Here is a 25777-nt window from a genome sequence, read left to right as displayed (position 1 = left end):
CTTCAGATTTTGCTTTATCAGTAGAGCTTCTCAGTAATTTGTATTCAAAAGGATGAAACAGGATATTTTGTTTCTTTGACACAGAATATTGAATTATAGAATTATTTCACTGTTTAATATCTACCCGAAACTAGATAGAATTTAATGTAGTATCTGAATAAATATCAGACAAGAGTAGGGTAGTGCCAAGGCCATATTTAACAACAGATGGCAGGATATACTCAGTAATGGATCAGACTAAAGTGACTATGGATCTGCAAAACAGAATAGTACTTTGTACTTAGGGTCCTTAAGTGCATTATAGAGTTAATGACTAACTCACATTGTTCATTAAGATAAAACTAGTTCAAGAGTTGGTGGTAGGTCCTAGTGATAAGCTGTCTTTCTTCTAGTCTAGCAGTTTAAAATCAGAGATGTATAGTTCAGATATTCCTTGAGTAATTTACATGAATATATATGTGTATAAAAATGACCCCTCGGTGTGGATTCCTGTACGTGGTGACAGGACCTCCCAGGGAAGGTTCTGTTCTTTCAGTTTACCTCCTCTGGGATCTAAACTTCCACCCACATGTTTGCCGTGTGTGGCGATCCGTGAAGGGGAGGAAAGAATCCTGGTGGTTGAGGGGTCCAATCCTAACACACCATTTTGGCCTTGAATTCCTGTAGATGGGTGGTCCCCCTTGGGTCAATCGGCTGGCCCACTTGGGCTGGAGTCAACCAAGTACCAGTGTTGGAAGTTCTCAGTTTAGTGTTGTGGACATTGTGTCTGATGCTGGTGTTTTGGTATAGTGCTCACCAAACCCTGGCATTGCTGCAGTATCCTTGTATGACATTGTAGTGCGTCCCCTCGTAGGGCTCCATGGTGGGTGGGGTCAGTGGGTACCGAAATTTTCCATTTTTCCTATGGATCCTCCAATAAAAAATTTAAATAAAATAGTGAAAAACAGTTAATAGGTGAATGACCACGTCTTGAAGACTCTGAGCAGCAATCTTCAACATCTGCACCCCATTTTCTTATATTACATTCTTTTTCAGAAAAACATTTAGGGCAAATGTCCCCCTTTTTTATTCAGAAGGGACTAAAGGGACTTGCTGGCTCTCCAAAGTCAGTATAAAAGCTTCGATTTGGAGACATTGGTTGAAACATCCACATTCCAACACGGTGAACTCCTCTTGAATTCAAAGGCAATTGGGGATGTATCTATTGAGGTTACCCCCTCATGCTACCTTGAATTCATCACGAGGAGTTATTGTTGAGAGGGACTTGAAGAATGTCCCCGAGTCAGAGATTCTCGCTGGTCTCTCCACTCAAGGAGTTTCTGCAGTGAGGCGCATCTCCACTCGCAAAGACGGAGTTACACTGCCAACAAATATCCTCGTTTTGACATTTACATTACCACGTGCACCTGCCACCATTAAGGCAGGTTATCTAATTTGCAGGGTACGGCAAATGGTCTCTCCACTCGAGGAGTTTCTGCAGTGAGGCGCATCTCCACTCGCAAAGACGGAGTTACACTGCTGACAAATATCCTCGTTTTGACATTTACATTACCACGTGCACCTGCCACCATTAAGGCAGGTTATCTAATTTGCAGGGTACGGCCGTACATTCCAAACCCTATTCGATGTTTCCAATGTCAGAGGTTCGGCCATTCAAAGACGTCCTGTCGTGGTTCCCTGACGTGCTTGTTGTGGTGACAAGGATCACGATGCCTATGAGTGTCACACGGACCCACATTGTGTCAACTGCAATGTTTCCGACCCTTCCTACTTTCGTTCTTGCCCAAAATGGTTGGAGGAAAAAGAGGTGCAGCATTTAAAAACGACCCATAACATTAGTTATCCTGAGGCTCGGAAATTGCTGTCAGCCACTCCATCTCGGACATATGCTGCTGCACTTCGTTCCACAACTACAGTGGGAGTGCAGACAGATCTCTCTGTATCTCCAAGAGAATCTTTTTCTAAACAAATGAAAAGCCTTTTGACCTCCATGGTTAAAAAGGTTGATGAATCAACTTCTACACCCATCTCTGTTCCTCCCACACAGTCCAACAAATCTCAAGATTCACATCCTTCGGTTTCAAATACAGGCATTTCTTCTGATACATCTTTTTTTCCAACCCCACGATGTAAAACAATCATTCGTTCGCATCCTCAGTCACTGGAATCCCCTTCCAACAACAAAGACCTGCCCCATCCACCCAGGGCAGGATCCGTGGAGGTCAATAGACCTCCTCCAAATAAGGACAGTAAGGAAAAAAGACGTGGTCATAAACAGAAGGGTTCTCCTGCCACTTCACCTACCCGTCATTAAAAATGGCCATCTTCATACATTGGAACTGTTGAGGTTTACGTTCTAATCTGGATGATATCAAAACATTGATTGCTTTCTGCTATCCTGCATGTCTTTCCTTACAAGAAACAATGGTGGCTGATACAGTCACCATTCGGCAGTTTTCTCTGTACAGAAATGACAGGCTGTGTGATGGACAAGTACATGGAGGGGTGGCACTATTGGTTGATTAGCATGTGCCCACCCTGTCTTTGTCACTCAATGCACCCTTGGAGGCCATAGCCATCCGTGTTTCCTTGGGTCATACCATCACTGTTTGTTCTCTGTACCTGTACCCTGGAGAGACATATGATCAATCAGACCTTGATGCTCTCGTTGAACAGTTGTCGTCTCCATTTGTAATCCTGGGGGACTTTAATGGACATCATCCCCTCTGGGGAAGTGCTGTTATTGATAGGAGGGGTTGCTCTGTAGACGGTATGCTCTCTGATCACAATCTTTCTCTTTTCAATACTGGTTCTTCCACTTATTTTCACACACCTAGTCAGTCCTTTACATCTATTGATCTCTCGGTTTGCCCTCCTTCATTATTTTCCCATTTTTCACGAAGGATTGACAATAATCCACTTGGCAGTGACCATTTTCCTATACTTTTGAGAGAGACTGGCCGTGGTCAATGCCATCCTACCTGCGTGCCCCGGTGGAAGCTGAACCAGGCAGACTGGTTCACTTTCACTGCTCTCGCAGAACTTGATTCTACCATCGTGAATTAGCCATCAATAGACGACTGTGTGGCAGCGGTAACTGACTGTATTATACAAGCAGCTGCTCAGTGTATTCCTAGAACCTCAACATACGATATCCTTGTCCGTGGTGGAATCCTGCTTGCCACTTTGCACGGAAGGCTCAAAAACGGTCCTGGGATACTTTCCGTAGATATCCCACACTTTCGAACTGCATCGCTTTCCAACTGGCCCGTGCACATGCTAGGTGGGTAAGATGTCAAAGCCAGAAGGAATCTTGGATTAAGTTCACAACCAGCATATCTTCTACTGCCAGTTCCAAGGTTATATGGGACATGATTCAAAAGGTCAGTGGGCACTACAATTCTGTCCCCCTCTCCATCTTACTCTCTGATGGCCAAGTGGTAGCTGATGTCTGGAGCATCGTCGATACTCTAGGTGAAAGCTTTTGCCAGGTATCTAGCACTTCTGCTTGTTCCTCCACCTTCTTGGCCATCAAGACTCGGGCAGAGCGTTCACCTCTTTCCTTTTGAACTGACTGTCTTTTTTACTATAATTGTCCCTTTACACTGGTGGAACTGAAAATAGCCCTAGATCTGTCTGGCAGTACATCTGTTGGACCTGATGATGTACACTATGACATGCTGTGGTATCTCTCTCCTGCTTCTCTTGATATTCTTCTAATTGTTTTTAACCAGATCTGGCAGGAGAATGTTTTTCCTGATGCCTGGTACCAGGCTATTATCTTACCTTTCTCTAAACCTGGGAAAGATCCCAAGATTCCTTCACACTATCGTCCAATTGCTTTGACAATCTGTCTCTGTAAGACCTTAGAGAGAATGGATAATGCTCATCTTGTTTGGTTCCTCGAATCAAACAACCTCCTCTCTGCCCACCCAGTGTGGGTTCTGACGACAGCATTTCACCATGGACCATCTAATTCGACTTGAAATATCAATCAGAGAAGCCTTTCTCAAATGCCAACATCTTGTTTCAATATTCTTTGACATTGAGAAGGCTTATGACACAACATGGAGGTATGGCATTTTGCGAGACCTCCATATATGTGGGTTACATGGCCATTTACCTATGTTTATTAAAAATTTTTTAATGGACAGGAGATTACAAGTTTGTGTGGGTTTGACACTTTCCCGTTCTTTTGTACAGGAACTTTGGGTCCCTCAGGGCAGTGTTTTGAGTGTCACACTTTTCAGTATAAAGATAAATGCCATCACTGAACAACTCCCTCTCACTGTTGCAAACGGGCTCTATGTTGATGACTTTCACATCTCGTGTTAGTTGTCGAATATGAGATATATTGTGTGGCAACTACAAACTGCCCTCAATCGTGTACTGAAGTGGACTTCGGCAAACGGCTTTAATTTTTATCTCTCTAAAACCATTTGTATGCACTTTTGCAACCAACAGGGTATCCACCCTGATCCTGAACTCCGTATTGGTGAAGTTTCACTGCCAATGGTCCCTGAGACCAAGTTCTTGGGGCTTATCTTTGACTGTAAGCTGACCTTCATACCACACTTAAAGCAGCTAGGAGTCAAATGCACAAGAGCACTGAACATCCTCCGTGTCCTCTCTACTGCCAGTTGGGGAGCAGATCAATGTTCTCTGTTAAAGATATATCGTGATCTTATTCATTCAAAACTTGACCATGGATCATTGGTCTATGGCTCTGCCAGACCCTTGGCCTTAAGGATGCTGGACCCCATTCATCATTAAGGACTTCGACTCTGCACTGGGGCTTTCTGCACCTCCCCAGTTCAGAGCTTATATGTGGAATCTCACGAACCTTCTCTGCACCTTTGCTGTTTTTACTGTATTCTTCGAAACTTCACTCCTTACCAAAGCATCCCACTTGGGTATGTGTTTTCCTTCCTCAGTGGGCATTACTTTTTCAAAACAGATGTTCTGCCATTGCTCCTTTTGGCCTTCGCATCCAGGTGCAATTGGATGAATTGGGTCTGTCCTTGGAAAACATTGCAGAATCTACTGGTCAGCTCATCCCCCCCATGACTTATTACAGCCCCAAATGTGACCTTTCTTTAAGTCATCTGAAAAAGGCAGATACTCCTGATTGGAAGTACCATCTTTTATTTACTGAACATCTTTGGAACAACCTTTCTATTCCAATTTATACAGATGGTTCAAAATCAGGTGACTCTGTGGGCTCTGCCATGGTTTGTTGCGGTTCGGTGGTTGCACGCAGAATCCCCTCTACAGCTTCTGTGTTCACTGCTGAACTGTATGCCATGTCTCTTGCCCTGGATCATATTGAAGCTGAGCAGTACTCCGACTGCACTATTTATTACTGACTCCCTTAGTTCTCTGCTGGCCTTGAAATCACTTCACGTTGGCTCAAATCCTGTTCTCGCTGATATTCAAAACTGACTGGCCCATTTCTCATTAACATCTACTTCAATCCAGTTTTTCTGGATACCAGGCCATGTTGGTATTTGCGGGAATGTGCTTGCAGACATGGCAGCTAAATCTATCTGCTCTGGCACTATCATCACTGTTCCTATTCCATACATGGACTATAGTCCTGTATTCAAGGCTCGGCTCCATGCCAGCTGGCAGTCCACTTGGAGTGAGCAATGCGACAACAAGCTTTTCCAAATAAAACCCTATATTGGGCTTTGGCCGTCTAGCTTCCGTAAGGTTTGGAAGGCGGAACTTGTTCTGGCTAGACTACGCGTTGGTCACAGTTTTTTAACTCATTGTATACTTTTATCTGGAACTGATTCACAAGTTTGTAGTTTGTGTAACACTCAAATTACTGTAAGCCATATTTTACTTTCCTGCCATCATTTCGACTCTTAACGACGTCACTATTTTAAACATGTTCTGTCCCAGAGTTTTTCTGTGACATTGGACAGTGTTATTGGTGATGGTGACACTGTCCACCTTGATAAAGTTTTTAATTTTTTAATGGCCATTAATCTTTTTAACCTCATTTAAGTGTTTGATATTTATTCATTACACCTTTTTAATTGTGGTTCCCTTTTCAGTCTCAATCTCTCTAGTTCAATTTGACATTGTAAAATGGCCAGAACATTAAATAACTCGAAACCAGGACTGGAAAGACCAACGTCAGGTGATTAACGCTGCTGTTTGAACTACCTGTTAGTCTTCCTGGCAGGTTATGATCATTACCATTTTGCTAGAGAAAGTCCTTTACAACTTCTCTTACTCTACTTTCTCTATTAACATTGTAGACTAGGTGTCAACATTGATTTTATACTTTTTCTGTTTTTCAGTGATGTTTTGTTTTACCTTCATTCCCTTTTATGTATTTTACTACATTTAATTTATTTTTACCTTTTTACTGGAAGTTTGGCACAGATAGCCTAGCTGCTTTGTGCCATAAAACACTAAATTAATCAATCAATAAAAATGACTACTAATGAATAAATCATGATTTTCATCATAATAGTATTAAGATATTTATATTTCAGTTTGCATGCTCTGACTTTTACCACTTTTGCTGTACTATGAAGTTTAAAATTTGTATATAAAATTTTAAGCCAGACATGAAGTTTTTCTCAGAATGAAATGAGTTATTATGAATATCTATTAATAAATACTAAAAGCTTCCTTAAGTACAACACTATTCTAGTTATTTATTTTTCTCTTTTGGTTCAACTGTCTTTTTTTTTTTTTTTTTACATTATCATTGTTGCTCAAGTTTTCAGTTTATTGAAGAAAGTTAAACTTAATAAATATTAAAAAGTATAATTTTGAGCAAAAAAGTTGTAATTTTCATTGTTACTATATCAGATATTAGTTTTATAAAATGGAGGGATAGTTCTTTTAGGTTATAATTACTCATCTTTTTGTTAAAGGACCTTATTTTATCCTTAACTCAGTTGTAGTGTTTAGATACAAATATAATTCTGTAAATGTGAAGTGTTTCTTTCTAGAAATAAAAATCGAATTTTAATGTTTAAGATGTAAAAACTATCCATTCTTCACCACAGCTTACTGATCAAAGCTGGTTTAGATCTGAACACACAGGATAATGATGGCTGGACACCCCTCCATGCTGCAGCACACTGGGGCCAGAAGGAATCCTGTGAACTCTTAGCTGATAACCTTGCAAACATGGATATCCAAAATTTTGTTGTAAGTGTTATCTAATACACTAGAATAAACTGAGTACAGAAAATTGGAATCTTTTCTTGTTATTTATTTTGTTATTGTGCTTCAGAGAAAATGGGAAATCTGTGTCCCAAGTATTATTTTGGTTACTTTGAATTAGAAGTATATCTTAGGAAACAGATTATCATCATGTTTTGATATTTTTGAAGATGTTTATTTCTTCAAAATATTTTTTTATTTCAGGGGCAGACATGTTTTGATGTAGCAGATCCTGACTTGGTTAGTGTGTTAGAAGATTTAAAGACTAAACAAAATACTGTGAGTATTGGTGTAAATTGGTTTATTTTCTGTATAATTATGCATGTATAGTGTTTAGAATTTGTTCCTTTTTGCTACAGTATGCATAAAATATTTGGTATATCTTGAGGGCACATGAAGTTAATGTATAGTTTTGGAAATAGTTTTAGGTATGCATAGGTGTTACATGTACAGGAGCCACAAACAATGAATAATTAAAACTAAAGAATCAGTTTATCTTTGTATAATACATTATTACAGAAAGTATGAAAGAAAAGCAGAAAGGTTATCCAAAGCACTGGTATTTCATATTTGTTTTAAACAGTGAAACATTATTTCAGATTTCCTGTATTACTCCTCATTATTAAGCCAAGTAGTTGTTTGGTTTATTTATCTTCTCAATTATTGTACAAGCCCATACAGTCGTAACATAATATTCATATCAGGATTTTGTCAGGCAAAGCTGTAGTTGCTGGTGTTTCACTGGTTTTTATTGTTCCTTCCTGATATTATTTCATTACATTATTGGAAGATGAATCCCTGCTTAATAGGTCTTGATCCAGAAGGAATGTCATGATAGATAATTATTTCCTTGTACCTCTTAACAGTCAGGGAACCATTATATTCAATGTAGATTTCCAACACCATTGGCTGAAATCCAGTCTGGAGTTGCACTGGTCTTTTAGCTTGGCTCATTGTATATGTTGTATGTTGGTGATGATACCTTTCTCTTCTCTGCCATTGATTTAAAGTGTTATTTATTGATTGTTGTCTCACTATTTGAACTAATTTGTGAAAAGCATTTATCCAGCATTGTTTATTCTATTTTTTAATGTTTGATGTCAATTTCAGCCTTTTGGTGTGAATAATTTGTTTAAGCATTGGTTTTGGACAACTATGTATTTAGTGAGGCCATTTTATGTCATTGTGTATCTTAGTGTTTCGGGGGTAGTTACACCTGTACTTGTGTAGGAAAGCACATTATGTTAATAAAGTAGTAAATTAACTTATAACCATTTGTAAGCATAATAATATCATTGTGTATAAAAACTACTGATTTCTAAATTACTACTAACACCTCTACAAATAACTGGATCAGTTTTTTTTACCAGTCTTTTGTATATTACAGAAAGAGCATGTTCCAAGTTACCTACCACTGTTTTTGAAAAGTTTGGGCTTTGTACTGTGACTATTTGTATCATCAACAGTACTAGTTTCACTTATACTCTTAGGGGTTGTGAAATATGCATTTACTACTCATCAAACTCTCGCTGGTCAAAACTTTGATTTTTACACATTTATCTTCTGGTATTTCTGTCTTGGGAACCATGAATGCATTCACCATACAATCTGCGAATAGTTGGACTCCCTGTTACTTTATAGGCATTAGGATGGTACTTCACTTTTTCATTGATTGGATGACAGACAATGACAGCGTTAACTGTCAAAAGGTGACCATATTCTGGTGCATTTCATTTTCATACTGTAGAGCAGTTCCATAATATTTGCACTTTATACTTATTAACTGTTTTAATAATTATTTTGAATACTAAATACATAAAGGCACATTTTAAAGCTGTTAAAAGTAATAATTTATGTTTTAAAAAATCTTGCTGTAAGAAAAACAGTTGTGAGTTTGGAATGTAGTGTTTCTGAGAGCATACATTACAATGATAAACACTTATTGCTTTTCTAAAAGCTACCTGTATAATATTTACAATGTTTGTTCACAAGTTTCAATGTGAATGTTATTCTCTAACAAAGTATGCTTTACTGTATAACAGCTTCAGAAGGAGCGTCCAGAACTAGGAGAAATATTAAGAAGAAAAGCGCCACCTCCTTTAAAAAGAAGAACTTCGGTAACTCGAATGAGTGGTACAGATAAGAGCAATGTAATAATGAAAGATACTTTTGCAGAAAGAGCAGAGATTGAAGCTAAGTTAAGATTACCTGAAGAGGAAGTAGAAGAGGGTAAAAAATATATTCATTTTAAGAAGAGCGTGACAGGAAGATAAATTATATAGAGATCAGTAATATGTTGTTGTTTTTTTATTATAAAATTAAAGATTTTTAAAACAATTCAGATTAAAATGAATACAATTAAAATACAACTGGAAACAACTTAGAATTAAAAACTTTTTTTTAAAGGAGGACCTTATAAAAGAAAAATAAACACAACCTGCTTTGCTATAAAGCACTATATTTGTGTTTATATAGTAGGTAAACCTGAATTTGTCACAAATAGTAGATGATTCTAAAGGTTAATGATAATGAAGTTTACATTTTCTTATTACCAAAACATGATGAAATAGTGTTTGAAATAAACTATAAGTGTTTGTTTTTTAGGCTGTATAAATGGACTGGCTTACAGTGAAAATCAAAACGTGTAAAAATATATTACTTGCATGACTCGTAGTATAATTTTGTACTTTTCAGATCAGTCTACTGTTACCAATTTTGTAGTATTTCAGGTATTAGATGGATCGTTTGAGAAACGATAACATTCCTGATAGTTACTTTTGAAATTCTACCTGGCCCACAATGGACAAATTATCATGTATATTTATATATCAAGAACGCAAAGTTATTTTCCTTAAAGACATGATTTTGTTTGTTTATTGACAGAGAATAAAGTTACAATTCAAAGTGTTCAAGAACCTTCTTCCAATACAGAGATTAAAAGGAAGGAAGATCTGACCACAGGTGAGAATTTACTGGTTTACTCTTCATTATGCATTCTAGGTGTATGGATGAAACCTAATTTATTTTAAACACCCATGAATTTGCATACTTAAAGTATGAATTTCCAAAGTAATATTATGAAATAAGGAAAGAGCTGCACTAATTCTTGAATTCCTCTACTTTTGAAGAAAGTTTTTGTGTTTTTTTACTTAAATGGATTTATATTTTTTCTGTTCTATAAATTTATTATTTTACAGAACTGTTATAAAAATGTGTAATGGTAGTGAATGTCATTTTAAGTTACTAACTTTTAATAGAAAGATTTTATTGTAAATTTTATAGTTTTTATGATATTCTTTCTAGATTTTGTCTTAACAATAAATTATTTGTGACATGAAATTTCCTCACTTAGTAAGAAGAAATGAATCCAACATTGCTGAGTATTCCGAAATCAGCATTTCTGAAGATAAAGCCAAAGAAATTGAGGTACATAAACTTTTGATACTTAGTTTAAACTTGGTGTTGAGAAATTAAAATTATTAGTTTGATCAACAAAACAGAAGTGTTCTTCGAAGCATATGTTTAAGCATCGTATAATAACAGTAGTATTTTTGTATATGGGAAAATAAATACATTTTTAACATTTAAGAACTCAAGCCATAAAAACTGAATTTACAGTTGTTTGTTTTAATAGTCAGAAGGTATAAATGGATGGAGATGTCAAATATTTTATCTTATAAATTTGGTATTGTGTTGTTATTATGGTATTAAACTTTATTTCAGATATTCATATAATCTAATTTTCAGCTCATTTTTTCAGTTTAGAAATATTTTGACCATCCCTTTGTTTTGGTAATTTTTTTTCCATAGACTTAATTTTTTTTTTATTTTTAGTCTTCTGTTTCAAAACCTTCTACTGATGCTGAAACACAGGAATTACCTAATCATGTGGCTTCTTGGAGAATAAAAGGGGAAACAAACATTTCTGTAAATCAGGATCCACAAGATACCACAAAAGAAGAGCCTTTGGTGATTCTTAGGAAAGTCCAAGAAGTCCAGACAGCAGTTGAAGTAAGGTGGAAGTTAGATCGTAGAATATTTGTCAGAAACCATTAGATGTTGATAATTGTCCTAAACTTGGTCAGAAATGTTAAATATACCCAATTTATTATGTTGCTTATAATTAAGCTGTAGTTTTATTGGGGTGGTGTCTAAGTAACTGTTAGTTATATTTTAAATATTTCTTAATAACATGAAAACAGCATAATATTAACTGTACTAACTGATGTACATATTCAATGCACAGGAAAGGCTAAAACTTGTTTGCTTGTCTTTCAGTATCAATTTATTTTAGTTTGTTTCTTCAAGAGGTTTATTTGACTGTGCCAATTGTTTATTATTTGTTTCAGTTCTCCTAATTTTTCCTTTTTTTGTTATGTCATCCATCTTTTTGTTTCATTCTCATTTTTAAAAGTGTTTTCTTTGTTGCACTGCTTCTGAACTATTTTTAGTTTAATTAAGGGTTTTAATATAGAATTTGTTTTGTTGATGATGTGAAAAGAGTTTAATTGAAATGAAAAGCCTCACTGTGTTATGCTAACCATTATCTTGAATCCCTCATTGGATCAGTAATGGTATTGAGAAAGTTTACTGATCATATATTAAAGAAAGAAAAAAAATTAATGTTCAAACCCTGATTTGAACATGAGATTTCTACACCAGGATAAAGAGTTTGTAACTACTGAGTGAATTTGGCATCCAGTGCATGAAATCCAATGTTAATGGTATTCATGTGCTTCAGAATATTAAAAGAGTTTGTCCTAAACATGATCACTTATTGAACTCTATCTCTGTTCTGTGCATCATTTATTTGATTCTCAGCTGGAAATCATGAATGTGGCAATAGGAATTGGGTGTTTTATGGTTCTCTTTATATGAGATTAGAAAGAAGCTTCATATGAACATCACATGCAATTGTCAAAGTTCATGTGAATGATAAGTTACTTTCACTTGAGAGAAAATGTAAACTTAGGACAAATACAACAGATTTTTTATTAATTATTTATAATTTCATAATTTATTACACCAATTATCTAACAAATGAATTATGTTTATAAAAAGAAACAAACTTGATGCAATATGAACAATACAAGAAATTACCTAAAAAAAAGTTAAAATATTATACAAAATGTCAACTGTACTGGTATTTGGATGCGAGACTTTCAGTTGAGGTTTAGGTACTCTAATCACTGAGACAATTTGAGTGTTACCAAACTCTAACTACAGGTTCTACATGTATAGATCAGTAAAAGTCTTGAAATATGTCTTATATACATTTCAAAATACATTTTTTACATGTATATCAAGTAAAATGGTTTATATGTTAAGTAACCTGATAAATTTTCTTTGTAAATTATATAATGATTGAAAAATTTGATTTAAAAAATTAAATTTAACCAGGGCCATTGTCAGAGATTTTAGGTCTGTGCCACAAATTAGAAATACAGCATGTTTCTAGCAGTTGTGGGAATGTAGTTACTTTGCATGCTTTTCATTATATGTCAAAGTCATCATCACCAACTGAGTTAACAAAGCAAACCAAAATACTGATAAATTTACAATATCTAAATATATATTTTTATTAAAACCGCAGGTGAACACTCAAGGCTTGATGTTTGTTATAATGTGAGGGGTACTTCACAAAAAATGCCACATTTCTCAAATATTATTTATATCTTGAATATAACTTTTTAAAAAATATAGGAATGCCTTTTTTTCAGTTTCAAAAACTTTCTGTTCGGAGCCATGTATTTCCTATTTTGCACGGTCCTTCATCTAAGATTGATATGTGAATAAAAATATGTTTATGATTGTGCAGTTTTATATGTATTTATGAATTTGTTATCTTCACAGGACAAAAAGGCAAATGGACCAACATGTAAAGAAGCTGCAGATCAAAGGTGAAAACAAATAAGTTTTTAAATTCTTAGCTGTAAGTTTGCATGAAAGAATCAAAAAGAGCAACAGAACAAAAGTTAAAAAATTTGTTCATAATCGTAAATTCCCTTCATAAAAAAAACTCAAACAAATTCAGAGGTAAAACAAGTGTGAAAAAAGTTAATTTTGTTTGTTAAAGTACAATATAAAAGGTTCTGAGACAAAATTTGACCTGCAGAACGAAGGTAAAAAATTAGTATTCCTTATTATGTGTCCACTATTTAAAAAAATTGAGAACTAAACTTCTGTTCCTTATATTTCAGTTTTAAATACTGACTAAAAGAGTATAACCAATGAAATAATTATTTTTAATATCATGTTTACTATTAGATGAAAAACTTGTTAATTTTTTTAAATGGAATTTTATGCTCAAGTTATTTTGTATGAAATAAACTGAATATTACTGAATGATTCATGCCTTTTATTTGAAAAGTTTTCACAAAGTCTTTCCATTTGTTGGTGATAGTCTAAACAGTATTTGAAGGTAATTAAAATGTTAAGTCTAAAAGTTGTATATGAACTTAAAACTGTGTATGTGTGTTAGTGGTAAATGGTGGAAACTATGATGTATGCCCCTTATATGCTTTACTGTTATATTGCTTGTGAAGTAAATATCTTTTGTTCAGAAGTTTTAGGTAGTGCAATTATGTCTGTTTTGTTAAATACACTTTTGGTTTACAAAGAAGTTATTTTTCTTATAGTTTACCTTATTGAAAAAGTAAACTATGTTCTTAAAAATTGTTCAAAACTATTACAGCTATTGTAGTATTATTTTTTAAAATCCCTGGTCATGAAAAACTGAGCCCTCTAGGAATTCCACCAAATTTGAAATGTTATGTCCCAAAAGGCACTGATCAATAGAAATAAACTGCTAGACTCTTCTATTCAGAATCTTTTTTTTCAGATGTGAAATCCATGAAGTATGAAAAAGTTACAGTTGTGTATAACAGTAATGGTTTTAGAGGTTTCAGTGTTTTCATCTTCACCAGAATCAGCATCATACTCTTTGCTCTCTTCTAATCTACTTTGATTTTGACATACAAGATCACTTGACCTTCTCACTACTTTTATTTCTCCCCTTACAGCTTAATTTCTTCACTTCCAATTAATATGATTTGCTTTATTCGACACAAATATACAAATCCAAAGGTAAGTACCATCTACAAATGCCACAAGTGAATCAGTCTCCTTTCTTTCTGTGTTTACATTCCTGGCATTTTACAGATTCTACTTATCAGTACATTTTTTTTATCCAAAAGGAGTAGTTGTTTTTATTGTATTATTAGGTTATGGTTATATAGTCCAGTGCCTCCAATATATTTTTGGCTCTGACATTTTTTCCTACTCTTGGGTTAGTTTTCATGACCAAGGGTCCTAAAATATATTCATTTTTGTTTACAAACTTGTATGTTGTACCAAACATTTAGAAAAAAATACTTTAAATGTCTTCTAGATTGAAAATTAATTAGCTTTAGTCAATTTTTATACTTTATTTATTTTTCATATAATTATTGGGTGATGTTAGTGATGGGAATTTGTTTTAAAAATGAAATTGTAATTACAACAGAATTCCTAGTACAACGGAAGATGCTTTGCCCTCTCCTTCCATAATTAGTTCTGCTCCATCCACGCCATCTTCAACTTTGAGTTCACCATCCATTGGTGTCACCACACCGCCTCTAGAAGGCCAAATCAGAAGGTAGATATGTACATTAACTGTTGATATAAAAAAAATATAATTATCATGTATCAAACTGTTTTTATAGCTTGTTTGGAAAAATGTTAATATGTATACTTCATTATGGTTTTAGTGTTAAATAATGAAAAAGTAACTGATATATGAACTGATATATGATTAGTAGTTTGTGGTAAATGTCAAATCTTAAGAAATGAGGTGTGAGAAGTTTGAAGGAGTAAGAATTTTACTTAACGTATCCTACAGCTAATTTATAATACATTTGAATTAACTGAAGTTATACTTAAATAACTACAGGTTAGTAGGTTTATTTGTGATGAAACACATAGTGAATTTTTTATTAATATTATTATTATTGTAGAAGAGATGAGAATATTGTAAGTTGAAGCATTAAAAACTCCTTAGCCTAAGAGTGATTCTTTTATATTGTTTTTGCATGTAGGCAAGAATACATTAGTGAAGTGTAATAATAATAGTATTCATTGTTTTATGCAGTCCAGTTTTATATGTTTTTGTTCTGTGAATTAATAATGAAAACATGGCATTTGTTAAATTAAAAATTACTGTAGTTCTTTATTATTTGAGATAAAATTATAAGTTGAAATTCATGCGTTTAGTAAAACAAACTTATAAGAAGTGAATGGTGTGTAGGTCTTTTGTGCCTCCAGTACGAGATGAAGAGTCAGAAACAAGAAGAAAAGCCCATGCTAAGCGTGTGAGAGAAACACGACGCTCCACTACGGTATGGTAGTGTTTTTTGTTTTGTATTGTGTTTTTTATTTTCAAAACAATTATAGAAAGTATTTATTCTGTGTACCATAGGAAAATTTTGTTATATCAGATCACTTATCATTTGTAAAAACAAATGAGATACTCATGGTTATAAAATATCAAATAATTTGTTTTATTTCCTCTTCTTGGAAATTAAAATTTCTTAAATTGTTTGAATTTAATTTCTGTCAATTCTAACTAGTTACATTATAGTAGGTACAAAGATGAATTGTTATGGTACAGCCTGCTAGACAGTAGAAATGTCTTAGAAGTAATAAGATTATCCATATAAAATAATGTATGATTTTAAGTATTATCTAGTAATATATTTAGATACTTAGATATTAGTTATATTGTTATGGTTGATAGTAACACATGTAATCACCTGTCATAACTATTAATTAGTAACCTTTGTTTTTAATACCTAGATACTAATTACTAAATCATTTATTCTATAGTTTAGCTGATAATCTGTTGTTGTCTTTACAGAAGTTCTGAGAACTATTTCTGAGTTGGTAGTAATGGGAATTTGCTCATTTAAGGTTTTTATTACTATAGGCCTTTGTTGACACTTTCTTATGTTTCAGCTTGTGGTCTAAACAATTACTTTGCAAATAGTCAGAATCAAGACCTAAAGAGATTTGATGAAGAAGATGATAAACTATTTACATTAATGTAGAATAAAGTACTTTTATCAATAATTTATTTTATTAAAATATTGACTATTCAGAGCTTTTTCAAGGTTAATGAAGAAAATAATATAATGATAATGATGAATATAGAAAAGTTACAAACAAACCTTAGATATGGAAATTTTAAAAATTTCTTTAGAAATCTTTTTTTTTCTGAAAATGTTAAATTACATTTGTTTGAAAGCTTCAGATTTTTTTTTTCAATGACAAAACATTAGAGAAATTTAGTTATTCTCAGAACTTAAGAATTATTGTACAGAAGAATGTATAATGCTTTTTCAACCACACTGTATTTGCTATAGTTGTTGGTTACAAGGCCTTTTGCCCAATACCAGGGCTCATCAAGGCTAAAGGATAAGATATTTAAACAGCACACACAAATAAAATAACTTATTATTTTTTGAACATAAGCTATATTATGAACAAATACATGAAATTAATGTACTTTTATTATTTCTTACATAATATTATACATCAGTGTTATTCACATCTACTTACATAGTACAAATAAGTCAACACATTTAGTCCAGTAAATAAATAAAGTATAATTCAGTGGCAGCAGTTTTTTTTTTTTCTCTCTAGATGTTATGATTTTGTACAGAGCCAGGCCATTATGATGACCTTTATATTTATATCATTCCATTATTAGAATAGTGCATTAATATATGTTATTGGTTATGAATGGTGAAACGTTAAACATTATAGTATTTTTTCTCCAAAGAACTGCATACGTAAAAAAGGAGTTTATTTGATTAACTGAAATATATGTACATGTAAGTAATGTTTTTACAATATATGTTTCAGGGTGTAACCCTAGAAGATCTAAAGTCAGCAGAACAACAGTTATTACGTAAACAACAAGAGGAAGATGAACAGAAAGAGAATGAAAAAGAACAAACAGAAATAGCCATTGCAACAACAGTGACAGCTGCTACTACTACTACCATGGCTACACCAACCTCAGCATGGGAGAGACAAGGGTCATTGAGAATGCATGCAGAAGTCAATGAAAAGGTTGATCCTTTTTTAAAATTAAGTTGCAAGTTTTTATGTACTTTCAAGTTAATTAAAGTTTTATTTTGGTTATATTTTTATCTTATGCTGTCAAGATAACCATTTTTGCATTTGTTTAATTTTATTTAATAAAATATTTTAAATCACATACAAAAGTGGCAGTATTTGTATAGCCCTGAATGCTGATAATATTATTTAGTATCACTGAATGCTAGTGTATACTGCTTTGAAATTTTATTACTAATATTGTGATTAATTACTTCAAAAAATATGGTGTAACTAACATACAAAAAGCTATATTATTTTCATTGTCTTTATTAATAAATATTCAAATATAATTTGAATAGAGATGAATATTTGAATTACAAAAAGCACTGTTCTTTTTAGCTCTAATCATATAGTTATTTATAATTTATTCCTGTTACTAATCGGAGATTGTTTTATTTTAGTATCTATTAACATTTGGTTTCATTAGGCTAAACAAATACCAGTTAAACAGTCCCAAAACTTAATTGATACCAGAAGTACTCCTAGTTCAACTACAGATGTTGGTACAACTTCCATCACAGTGCCTTCTCCTGTTCACATACGTCAACATCCTCAAGTTTCTCTGTAACAGACAGTTCTGAAGCCACACATTCTGTTACTATACCACTGCGCACAAGGCCTGGTCAAAATGATGGTAAGCATTTACTATTCCTAGGTACTTACAGCATATTCAAAATGACATAAAAGTTAAACATTTAAAATAAGGATCACTTCATCAAGGATACTTTTGCTCTCTTTCGAGTGAAGACAAAAGCTCAGTGTCTCAGGGACATTTATTGACCTTTCTTAAGCAGTTAAGGTACTTTACCCTTTCAAAGAAGATTAGAGTCAGAATTCATGTTTCAAGGTTATTAATAATGTGTTTATAATACATGTAAGAGTTTGTTATCAGGTGTAGTTTTTGTTCTAAGCCTTGTTTAAATGAAGATAATAATTCAAGTCTTTAGAGAATTTCAAGTCTTGTTCAAAATGTTTGAGTAACTATTTAGTTTCTTAAGGGTATTCATGCTCTTGTTCAAAGTTAAGGTAAGATTTCCATCCTTCATTTCTGTACTCACGGTATCCTAAAAGTAAAAGTACATATGTAAATGTTCTATTTGCTGGCTAACCAATCTTCTGGAAAAACTCCTCGTTCTTTTTATAATTTAACTCTCAGTTAAAAATAGTGTTATACAACGTACAGTAAAAGTGGATATTATTATTTCTAATTAGTTTTAATAGGAGCTTGAATAAATATGCTCAGATGTATTGCTCATTTATTAGATGTAGAAAAAGACAATGAAAATAAAATTATTCAAGGGACTCAGGCAGCTATTCAGAGAAGAAGGAGACCAAAAAGGAGGTCCACAGGAGTTGTTTATTTGGATTCTGAGGTCAGTGAAGCACTAACATACCTTGTAATATAAGTATGTAGACATTGTTTGAATACTAATAAATGTTCTATTTTATTGTAGTGTTACATCTTGGATGATGAAACCTTTCTATGCTCGATAGTTTCAAGAATAAAATGTTTTTGCATTCTAACTTGTTAAATTAGTTTATGTTTGTTAGTGTCAGAAACAAAACTTTATGTTTTACAGTGTCTAAAGTAATTACGTGTGCTCTGCATTGTTAAGAACAAAGTATTTCTGCATTCTAGTGTCTCTAGAAAAATCTTGTATGTTGTGCAGCACTGAGGGCAAAGACTTTGCATGATTTTTATTTTGCTTATCCTACAGTTTAAGTTTGTTTTATTTTGTTAAGTCTGTAATGTTGAATGTTCTAGTATTACATTTATTTTGTAGATTCTGTTGTGTAGAGAACAAAGTTTATATTATAGGGCAGAGTGATGCATATATTATGCTGTTTATTGTCAAGAACAAAAAGTTTGTTTTATAGTGTAGAATAGGCTTGTATGTTCATTAGTATCATGGAAAAAGGATTGTATGTTCTACAGTTAGAATGAGCTGGTGCATTCTCTATTGTTATGTTGACAGTGTAGAATGAGCTTTCATGTTCAGTAGTGTGAAGAATGAGAGATTATACCTTTTACAGCATATAGAATAAACTTTTAAATTCTGTTATTTCAAGAACAAAATGTGTTTTTATATTCCAGAGTGCAACGAAATAGCTGGTGAGTTCTTTATTATCAGTAGCAAAATGTTTGGACAATCTGAAGTACAAAAAAGTAATTATATGTTCTACAACATAAGAAAAATAAGTTTACATATTCTGTAACATCAAAAACTGTGTTAAAACAAACTTTTTTGTATTTTTTTAATATCAAGGACAAAGGTTTGTATAATCAGTAGTGTCAAGAATAAATTTTATATGTTACCTAAAAAATAAAACTGTACAATCTTTAGGGCTAAGAACAAAAGCTGGGTATATTTGTTAATGTCATAAGTAAATGTTTTTGGTATTTTTTCAGGAGCAAAGTGATCAACAGAGATGTCCAGATGAAGAACCACAGCAGGATGAAAAGCAAGAAGATGACCAGTCTCAAGAATCTGAAGGTGACAGAGAGGTGAGACAAAATGTTATTTATATTCAGACTAATGTAATATACTTTATAATTCCATAATTTTCATTTGGTCTCTCCTCATGTTGTTGAAATGAGATGATTGCACGGAAATATGCTCAGCAGTTGAAGAAGATGGATTTGACATCTGATGATGTTCAGTACCTTGAGCAGAAAGACATGTTCACAGGTATTACAATGAGATTCTAAAGAAGAGCAGGAAAGATGATGATATGAAGACAAAACTTAACCAGCAGGCTTGCACTGCTTGTTTGACATATGGCATATATTTGCAAAGCAAGCTGACCCTAGATAATCCATTGTTGTGGGTATTATTAGAAATTGACCCAGAGGCATCAGTCAATCACAGTGCTGCTGAGAGCTGAAGACACTGATATAGTTCATTCCATGTTGGCATAATAACTTAGAGAGAGAAGCGTAGAGCTGAAAGTGTAGTTTTATCAAGTAAACACTTATCAACCAGCTCGTACACTGAGGATAGACAAATACTGGGACATCAATCTGGACATGGGCACAGATGATTTTCTGTTGAAGATGGTGAGTGCTGCTGTCATTATCATCCATGGTGGAACCATCATTCAACATCACATATGATGTAATGGACAACAAACCATTGAACATAAAGCTGGATACTTACAGTGCAATCCAAAGAGGGAAACATTAACTCTGGCCCAAAAGAAAATCTGATGTCCAAATTTTCTCAAAATCAGATGCTGTCCATGAGCCAATTGACAAACAACTAAGCTATAGCATTCTGCAAATTGGTATCTGTATACAGGAGAGGGTTGGTAGAAAAAAGAGAGGATTTGGCTGGAGAGAAAATGTCACCACCTACATTTAAAAGCAAAGTTAGCCATCAAGACAAAACCAAAGAACAGGTAAAGAACTCTCCTCTTTGGTTTGTGTCATCACACTGAAAAAAAAAAGAAAAAAAGAGACAACTGCAAGTGAAAGGACAGTAAAATTTGACAAAAGTGGACTATCTATCTTGTGAGGACTATACTTATTACTAATGTTGATGGCTTTCATGCCTTTCTCACATTATTTGTGCTCTTTATTTCCTGTCCATTGTGTACTGTCAGAGATGAAAATGTAAGGTACATCCACAATTTTTCCTATTTTCTATTTTTCTTCATATTGTTCAAATCATTTCCAAGCTCTTACCAAATAGTAACAATAAATAATTTGTTGAATGTTCAGAATTTGTTTATGTTCAGAATAATTTATTAGCTTCTTGCAATGATGCCACAAAATTGAAAATGTGAATAATGGTAAGATAATTCATCTACATATATAAGGAATGAAATTTGTTGGAACAAAGCATTAGCATTTACTGTAGGGCATAAAATTATTTGTCTTTGAATTAATGTTTAAGAGAATTGTTTGTTAATAATTTCTATTCTATAAAACAAGTTCTGTAATTGTGACTTCTCAATAAAGAGCAGTAACTGCTCACATTATCTGACATAGTGAATTAGATTTTATGTAAAAACAAATATCTTCAATCAAGAGCAACAGGCTCAAATTTTGTTTCTTACTGTAGAAAAATTTGTTGAGTTATTCTCATTTTGTTATCCAGACATGCTCAAAATCACTCTGAGAGCACTTAATTGAAAATAATTTTCCATTTTATGAGGAAAGTGTAAAATATTATTAGTGTAATTGTGCCACTTTCTATCATTGACCTTCAAATCGGTTTTTCTTTACAACAACCAATCTCTATCAAAACCATTATATATGTAAGCCATTTGAAGGAACTGTGGATTTGCCAATGAGAACACTTTTAATACAAAATAATTCAAAAGCCCAAGTAAAATGATGTTTTATCCATTTCGCTCAGGATTTCTTGAACCTACATGTTTTTCTAATATCAAGAATTATGTCAAGATGGTTAACAAAACTTAAATTACATCAGATCAAGATAATAGTGGTTGATAAACTAAGCCAATAGATCATAACAAATGAAAAACAAGAGTTGAGTATCAAAAGTATGTGTCAGTTTGTATAACCCAAAATGTGGGTTCAAATCTAGTTATCAGACATGCTTGCCCTTTCAGCAAATAGAACTTTATACTATTATAATGTTTTTCATATTTTAATATTGGTGATTTTTATAATATTTCCTATGCTATGAATGAAATATACAGCTTGATTTTGTGTATATTGGCTGTCAAAAAATGGGGTCACTGTTATGTATATGAGCATAAAGAGTATCAAACACAACTGTTAAGGCAATGCATAATTTTTATAAAAACATCTGCTATTGGTATAAATTTTGTTGAAAAGTGAATTATGTTTCAAACATATATGATAATACAGAATCTATTTTCTTAAATTATCAAAGTTTACAATACTACAAAAACATAGTAATCTAAGAACCAGTTTCTATATCACATTTACACACATTCTACACTGAAGAAAGAAGGAAGACTTCAATCTAATGCTATATGTAAGCATAATCATAAATTTTAGTTTAGTTTTTTTATCCTTACTAGTTTATAAATTATTATTAATTGCTTTTTTATTTCTTTGCCTGATCAACTTCTTGCACTCTAAAATTCTGTTTATGACCCTCTGATTTAGTTGTCTAGTGTTTCATATGCTAGGCTTGGTTGTGTATTGTAAGTTGTAACATGAATAGCAGCAGTTGTTTTTCAGTAGTGGGAGTCAAGTTAAGCAAACTTCTGTTTGTATGTAGACTTGAAATGTATTGGTACTGTGAATGTGATATTTCTCTCTGGCATGTAATACTACCATTAATTGGATGATGTTACATGTAACTTTCTGAATGTTGTGCAATTATACAGTTGCAATTATTAAGCAGATAAATAAAGTAAAGGGAAGATCTGGTGATCAGAAACCACTGGCTTCTGATAATAATTTAGTTGCATGTCTTATTATAGTCAAAGGAACAGGTTTTGTTATATTTACTACAGTTAAAAAAAAAAAATTGAGATCAAAGTAATCAAACTTGCATAGTTTCATTAAAAAAGAAACAGAAGTGTAGTGTTTTGGTAAATATTCATATTAAACTATAAAGCTGTGTTATTCAGTGATGGATCAATAATGTAATGTTTATTTGCCAGTTTCTGTTGTATTAGCAAAACCTTTCTTGATTCATTGTACAGTGTTTGATTTTTTGCCTTGTTTCAAGTGTGCTCTTTCACAGAGGCTATTAATAGTAGCTCTTACAAAACCATAAGTATACCTAGAGGGTTGAAGATTAAATGTTGTTTACTAACCAAGACCTTAGAGAAGTGATTCAGACAAGCTTCTGCAGACGAGTCCAGATGGTGTTTCTGGTGTGCTAAAAATAATACTTAAAAATAAGTAAGAAGTGCTGTAGACACACACTGATATATAATGTATCTCTTCAAAAGGTGTGATAAAACACTCAAGTTTCTGTTACCCAGCAGTTTACCATTTGTAACTGGAGAGATTAGTATACACTAAGATTGGATGTAATGAAGAAATGCTTGTGTTACTTTATTAAAGTGATGTTTTTTTGGTTTTTTTCTCCCAAGACAAAAGATCTCAAATTGTATGAGATATTTTTATGAAAATACCCTTTCATAGTTTTTATACTTAGCATTGAAGAAAGAGAAGTGTGTATTCACATTAATTTCCATTGCTCTAGGAACCTGCTACAATATTTACATGAGGATATTTTTTACAGCATTGCCATGTATAACAATAACAGTGAAATTATCTCTATGCTATGTTGTTGTATGGTGGATCTGCCTTTACATTTCTGTGTTTTATTTTAATGGATCTGACTTTGTTTTAATACTTTCTTGCAGAAAAATCATTTTTATATTTCTTTGTTACATTATAGTGAATCTGTCCTTATATCTGTGTGTTATCTTACAGTGCATCCATTTTTACATTCATTGCACTGCACAACAATTTTTTTGAAAAGTTTTGCTGATTGTGACAGGTACCTGGTGGGTATGCACAAATATAGTTTTGGTTTTACTTCATCACGTAGGAACTCTGAGAAATAGACAGTTAACTGTTTACCGGTAATAACGTCTTTAATTGCATTTATGTTTCTAATACGCTGTTAAGTTCAACATAATTAAAAGTATTTTGCTCCTGATTTTCGTTTGTATTCAATGTCCGGTACATCACGTTTCAGTATCCAACAATAGTCAGCAAGCATTGACGGATTCATGTTGCCCTGATATCGTTTTTTCATTGTAGCAATGTCCTGGTGAAACTGAAGATTTTGATGAAACAGTACATGATGGGCAAACTTGGATGTGATTTTCGTGATCAGCAGCCAAAAATATATAAGGAACACCCAACAGTGTTCAAGAAGCAAAAACTTTGTTGTGCAGTGTTATATGACTATGTCCTGAATTAGTTTTAGTTTTAAAATTTGTCTTGCACAAAACTAAGGTTATGTAGTTTTTAGAAAAATAAGACATTTAATTTTGATTTTTTCTAATGTTAGTAATAAAGTGGTTGTTACTTAATGTAATTATATGCACTCAGAACCAGAATAGTTAAGATGCAATGTGATTTTCTTTTTGAGCATAAAAACATTATTTATTATCTTACAGTTTTAAAATTTAATTTGCATAATATCTGAAAACCTTCTAAAGGAATATCAAATGTTTATATTTTATTTTCCCTTTTCTCTATTATATCATTAATTCTGGATATTGTCATCAGTGTGCTGTGCAATGAAATTATTAAAATTAAGAAATAGAAATATTAACATATTTTTTAAATGTTTATATACTGTTATGTCATCTTTGTTTTTTCTCATGCATTATTTCTCATCTTTATTTATTTCATTTGTAGTTCGATCTTACTTTCCAATTCTTTGTCTTTCATTCTTGATACTGGTATGCCAACATGATCAACATGATCTCGTGGTTGTAATAATTATTACAGGTCAGAGGCCATTCACAAATTCTCTCACTAATGCTTGTAAACATGAAAACACGAATGATGTCATATTACTTACACATTTCCATAAGTCAAAATACATGGAGTAAAATATGTACAATCATAAAATATTTAAATGTGCATTTATAAACACAAATAATACATAACTAATTAAAATGTAAATGTCAAACCTAAATGTAAGCTAACTGTTTGGCAAACTAATACATATAAGGTGAGAAACTCTTGCCAAACGCTAATTACACTTCAAGAGAACAATGGACTATGCTTCTTTTCTCGTGCCACAAATCCATATACTAGTAGAAATTTCTTCAGGCTATAACTGAATAGTGAGAAATCTTCTCTTTTTTTATTGAATGTAAGCATGCCATTCAACTTCAAACTGTCACCTAGCAACACAGCTTTGACTTGGCTAGTGGGTGATTGCTCACCTTAAGCTAAGAAATATTAGAATGTAAAATCCCCATTGAGAAATTCTAGAAAATTTTCCAGATGCTAATAAAAGACAGGTGAAACTTCAGTTTGACCTTGTATGTTGACAGCCTTTTTTCTATTCTCACAGTATCATGTATAATAACTCATAAAGTTTAGACCTGTTACTACGAGTGGATCATCTGACAGCAAAACCTGCAGTTTTAATTGCTGTTTTAAATAGTTCCTTTCAAAATAAATGACTAAAACATAAAATATAAAACTTTAAGGTATACCTGATTATAATAGTTTCATTAAAATACATTCATATTAAAGTGGTTTAATTAAATTTTAAATGTTACTCAGTAAACATCTACAGAAGGGATTTAAAAAATGGCAAATTTAGCACAGGGTTAAAGGTGAGTGTGCCAGTGTGGATTTTGTGGGTTTGAACCAAATGCTTTGGTCTGACTCAGCTTACAAATATTTAATCTTTTCAAGCCAACCATTAACTGATTAATGACTGCAACTGATGTGTCATCAGACAGTGAGTGTCAGAGCATGGATATGTTACATTGAATC

At 32.9% G+C, this 25777-nt stretch overlaps 1 protein-coding gene across 1 annotated transcript in view; it reads left to right on the top strand.

The window, feature by feature from the left end:
• The window catches only part of LOC143257813 (protein phosphatase 1 regulatory subunit 12A-like), a 64692-nt gene that overhangs the window by 19947 nt on the left and 18968 nt on the right, over nt 1–25777 (top strand). Inside the window, exons 5-17 of the mRNA XM_076516842.1 lie at nt 7032–7176; nt 7396–7470; nt 9234–9420; nt 10075–10152; nt 10544–10617; nt 11026–11202; nt 13045–13091; nt 14696–14827; nt 15476–15566; nt 17092–17301; nt 17836–17983; nt 18613–18722; nt 19760–19855. Of these exons, the coding sequence (XP_076372957.1) occupies nt 7032–7176; nt 7396–7470; nt 9234–9420; nt 10075–10152; nt 10544–10617; nt 11026–11202; nt 13045–13091; nt 14696–14827; nt 15476–15566; nt 17092–17301; nt 17836–17983; nt 18613–18722; nt 19760–19855 (1570 nt within the window). The remainder of the gene's footprint in view (nt 1–7031; nt 7177–7395; nt 7471–9233; nt 9421–10074; nt 10153–10543; nt 10618–11025; nt 11203–13044; nt 13092–14695; nt 14828–15475; nt 15567–17091; nt 17302–17835; nt 17984–18612; nt 18723–19759; nt 19856–25777) is intronic.

The sequence above is a fragment of the Tachypleus tridentatus genome, chromosome 7, assembly GCF_004210375.1.
Source record: "Tachypleus tridentatus isolate NWPU-2018 chromosome 7, ASM421037v1, whole genome shotgun sequence".
NCBI lineage: Eukaryota > Metazoa > Arthropoda > Merostomata > Xiphosura > Limulidae > Tachypleus > Tachypleus tridentatus.
The sequence above is the reverse complement of the archived record's forward strand: the minus strand, read 5'-3'. Positions and strand labels throughout refer to the sequence as shown.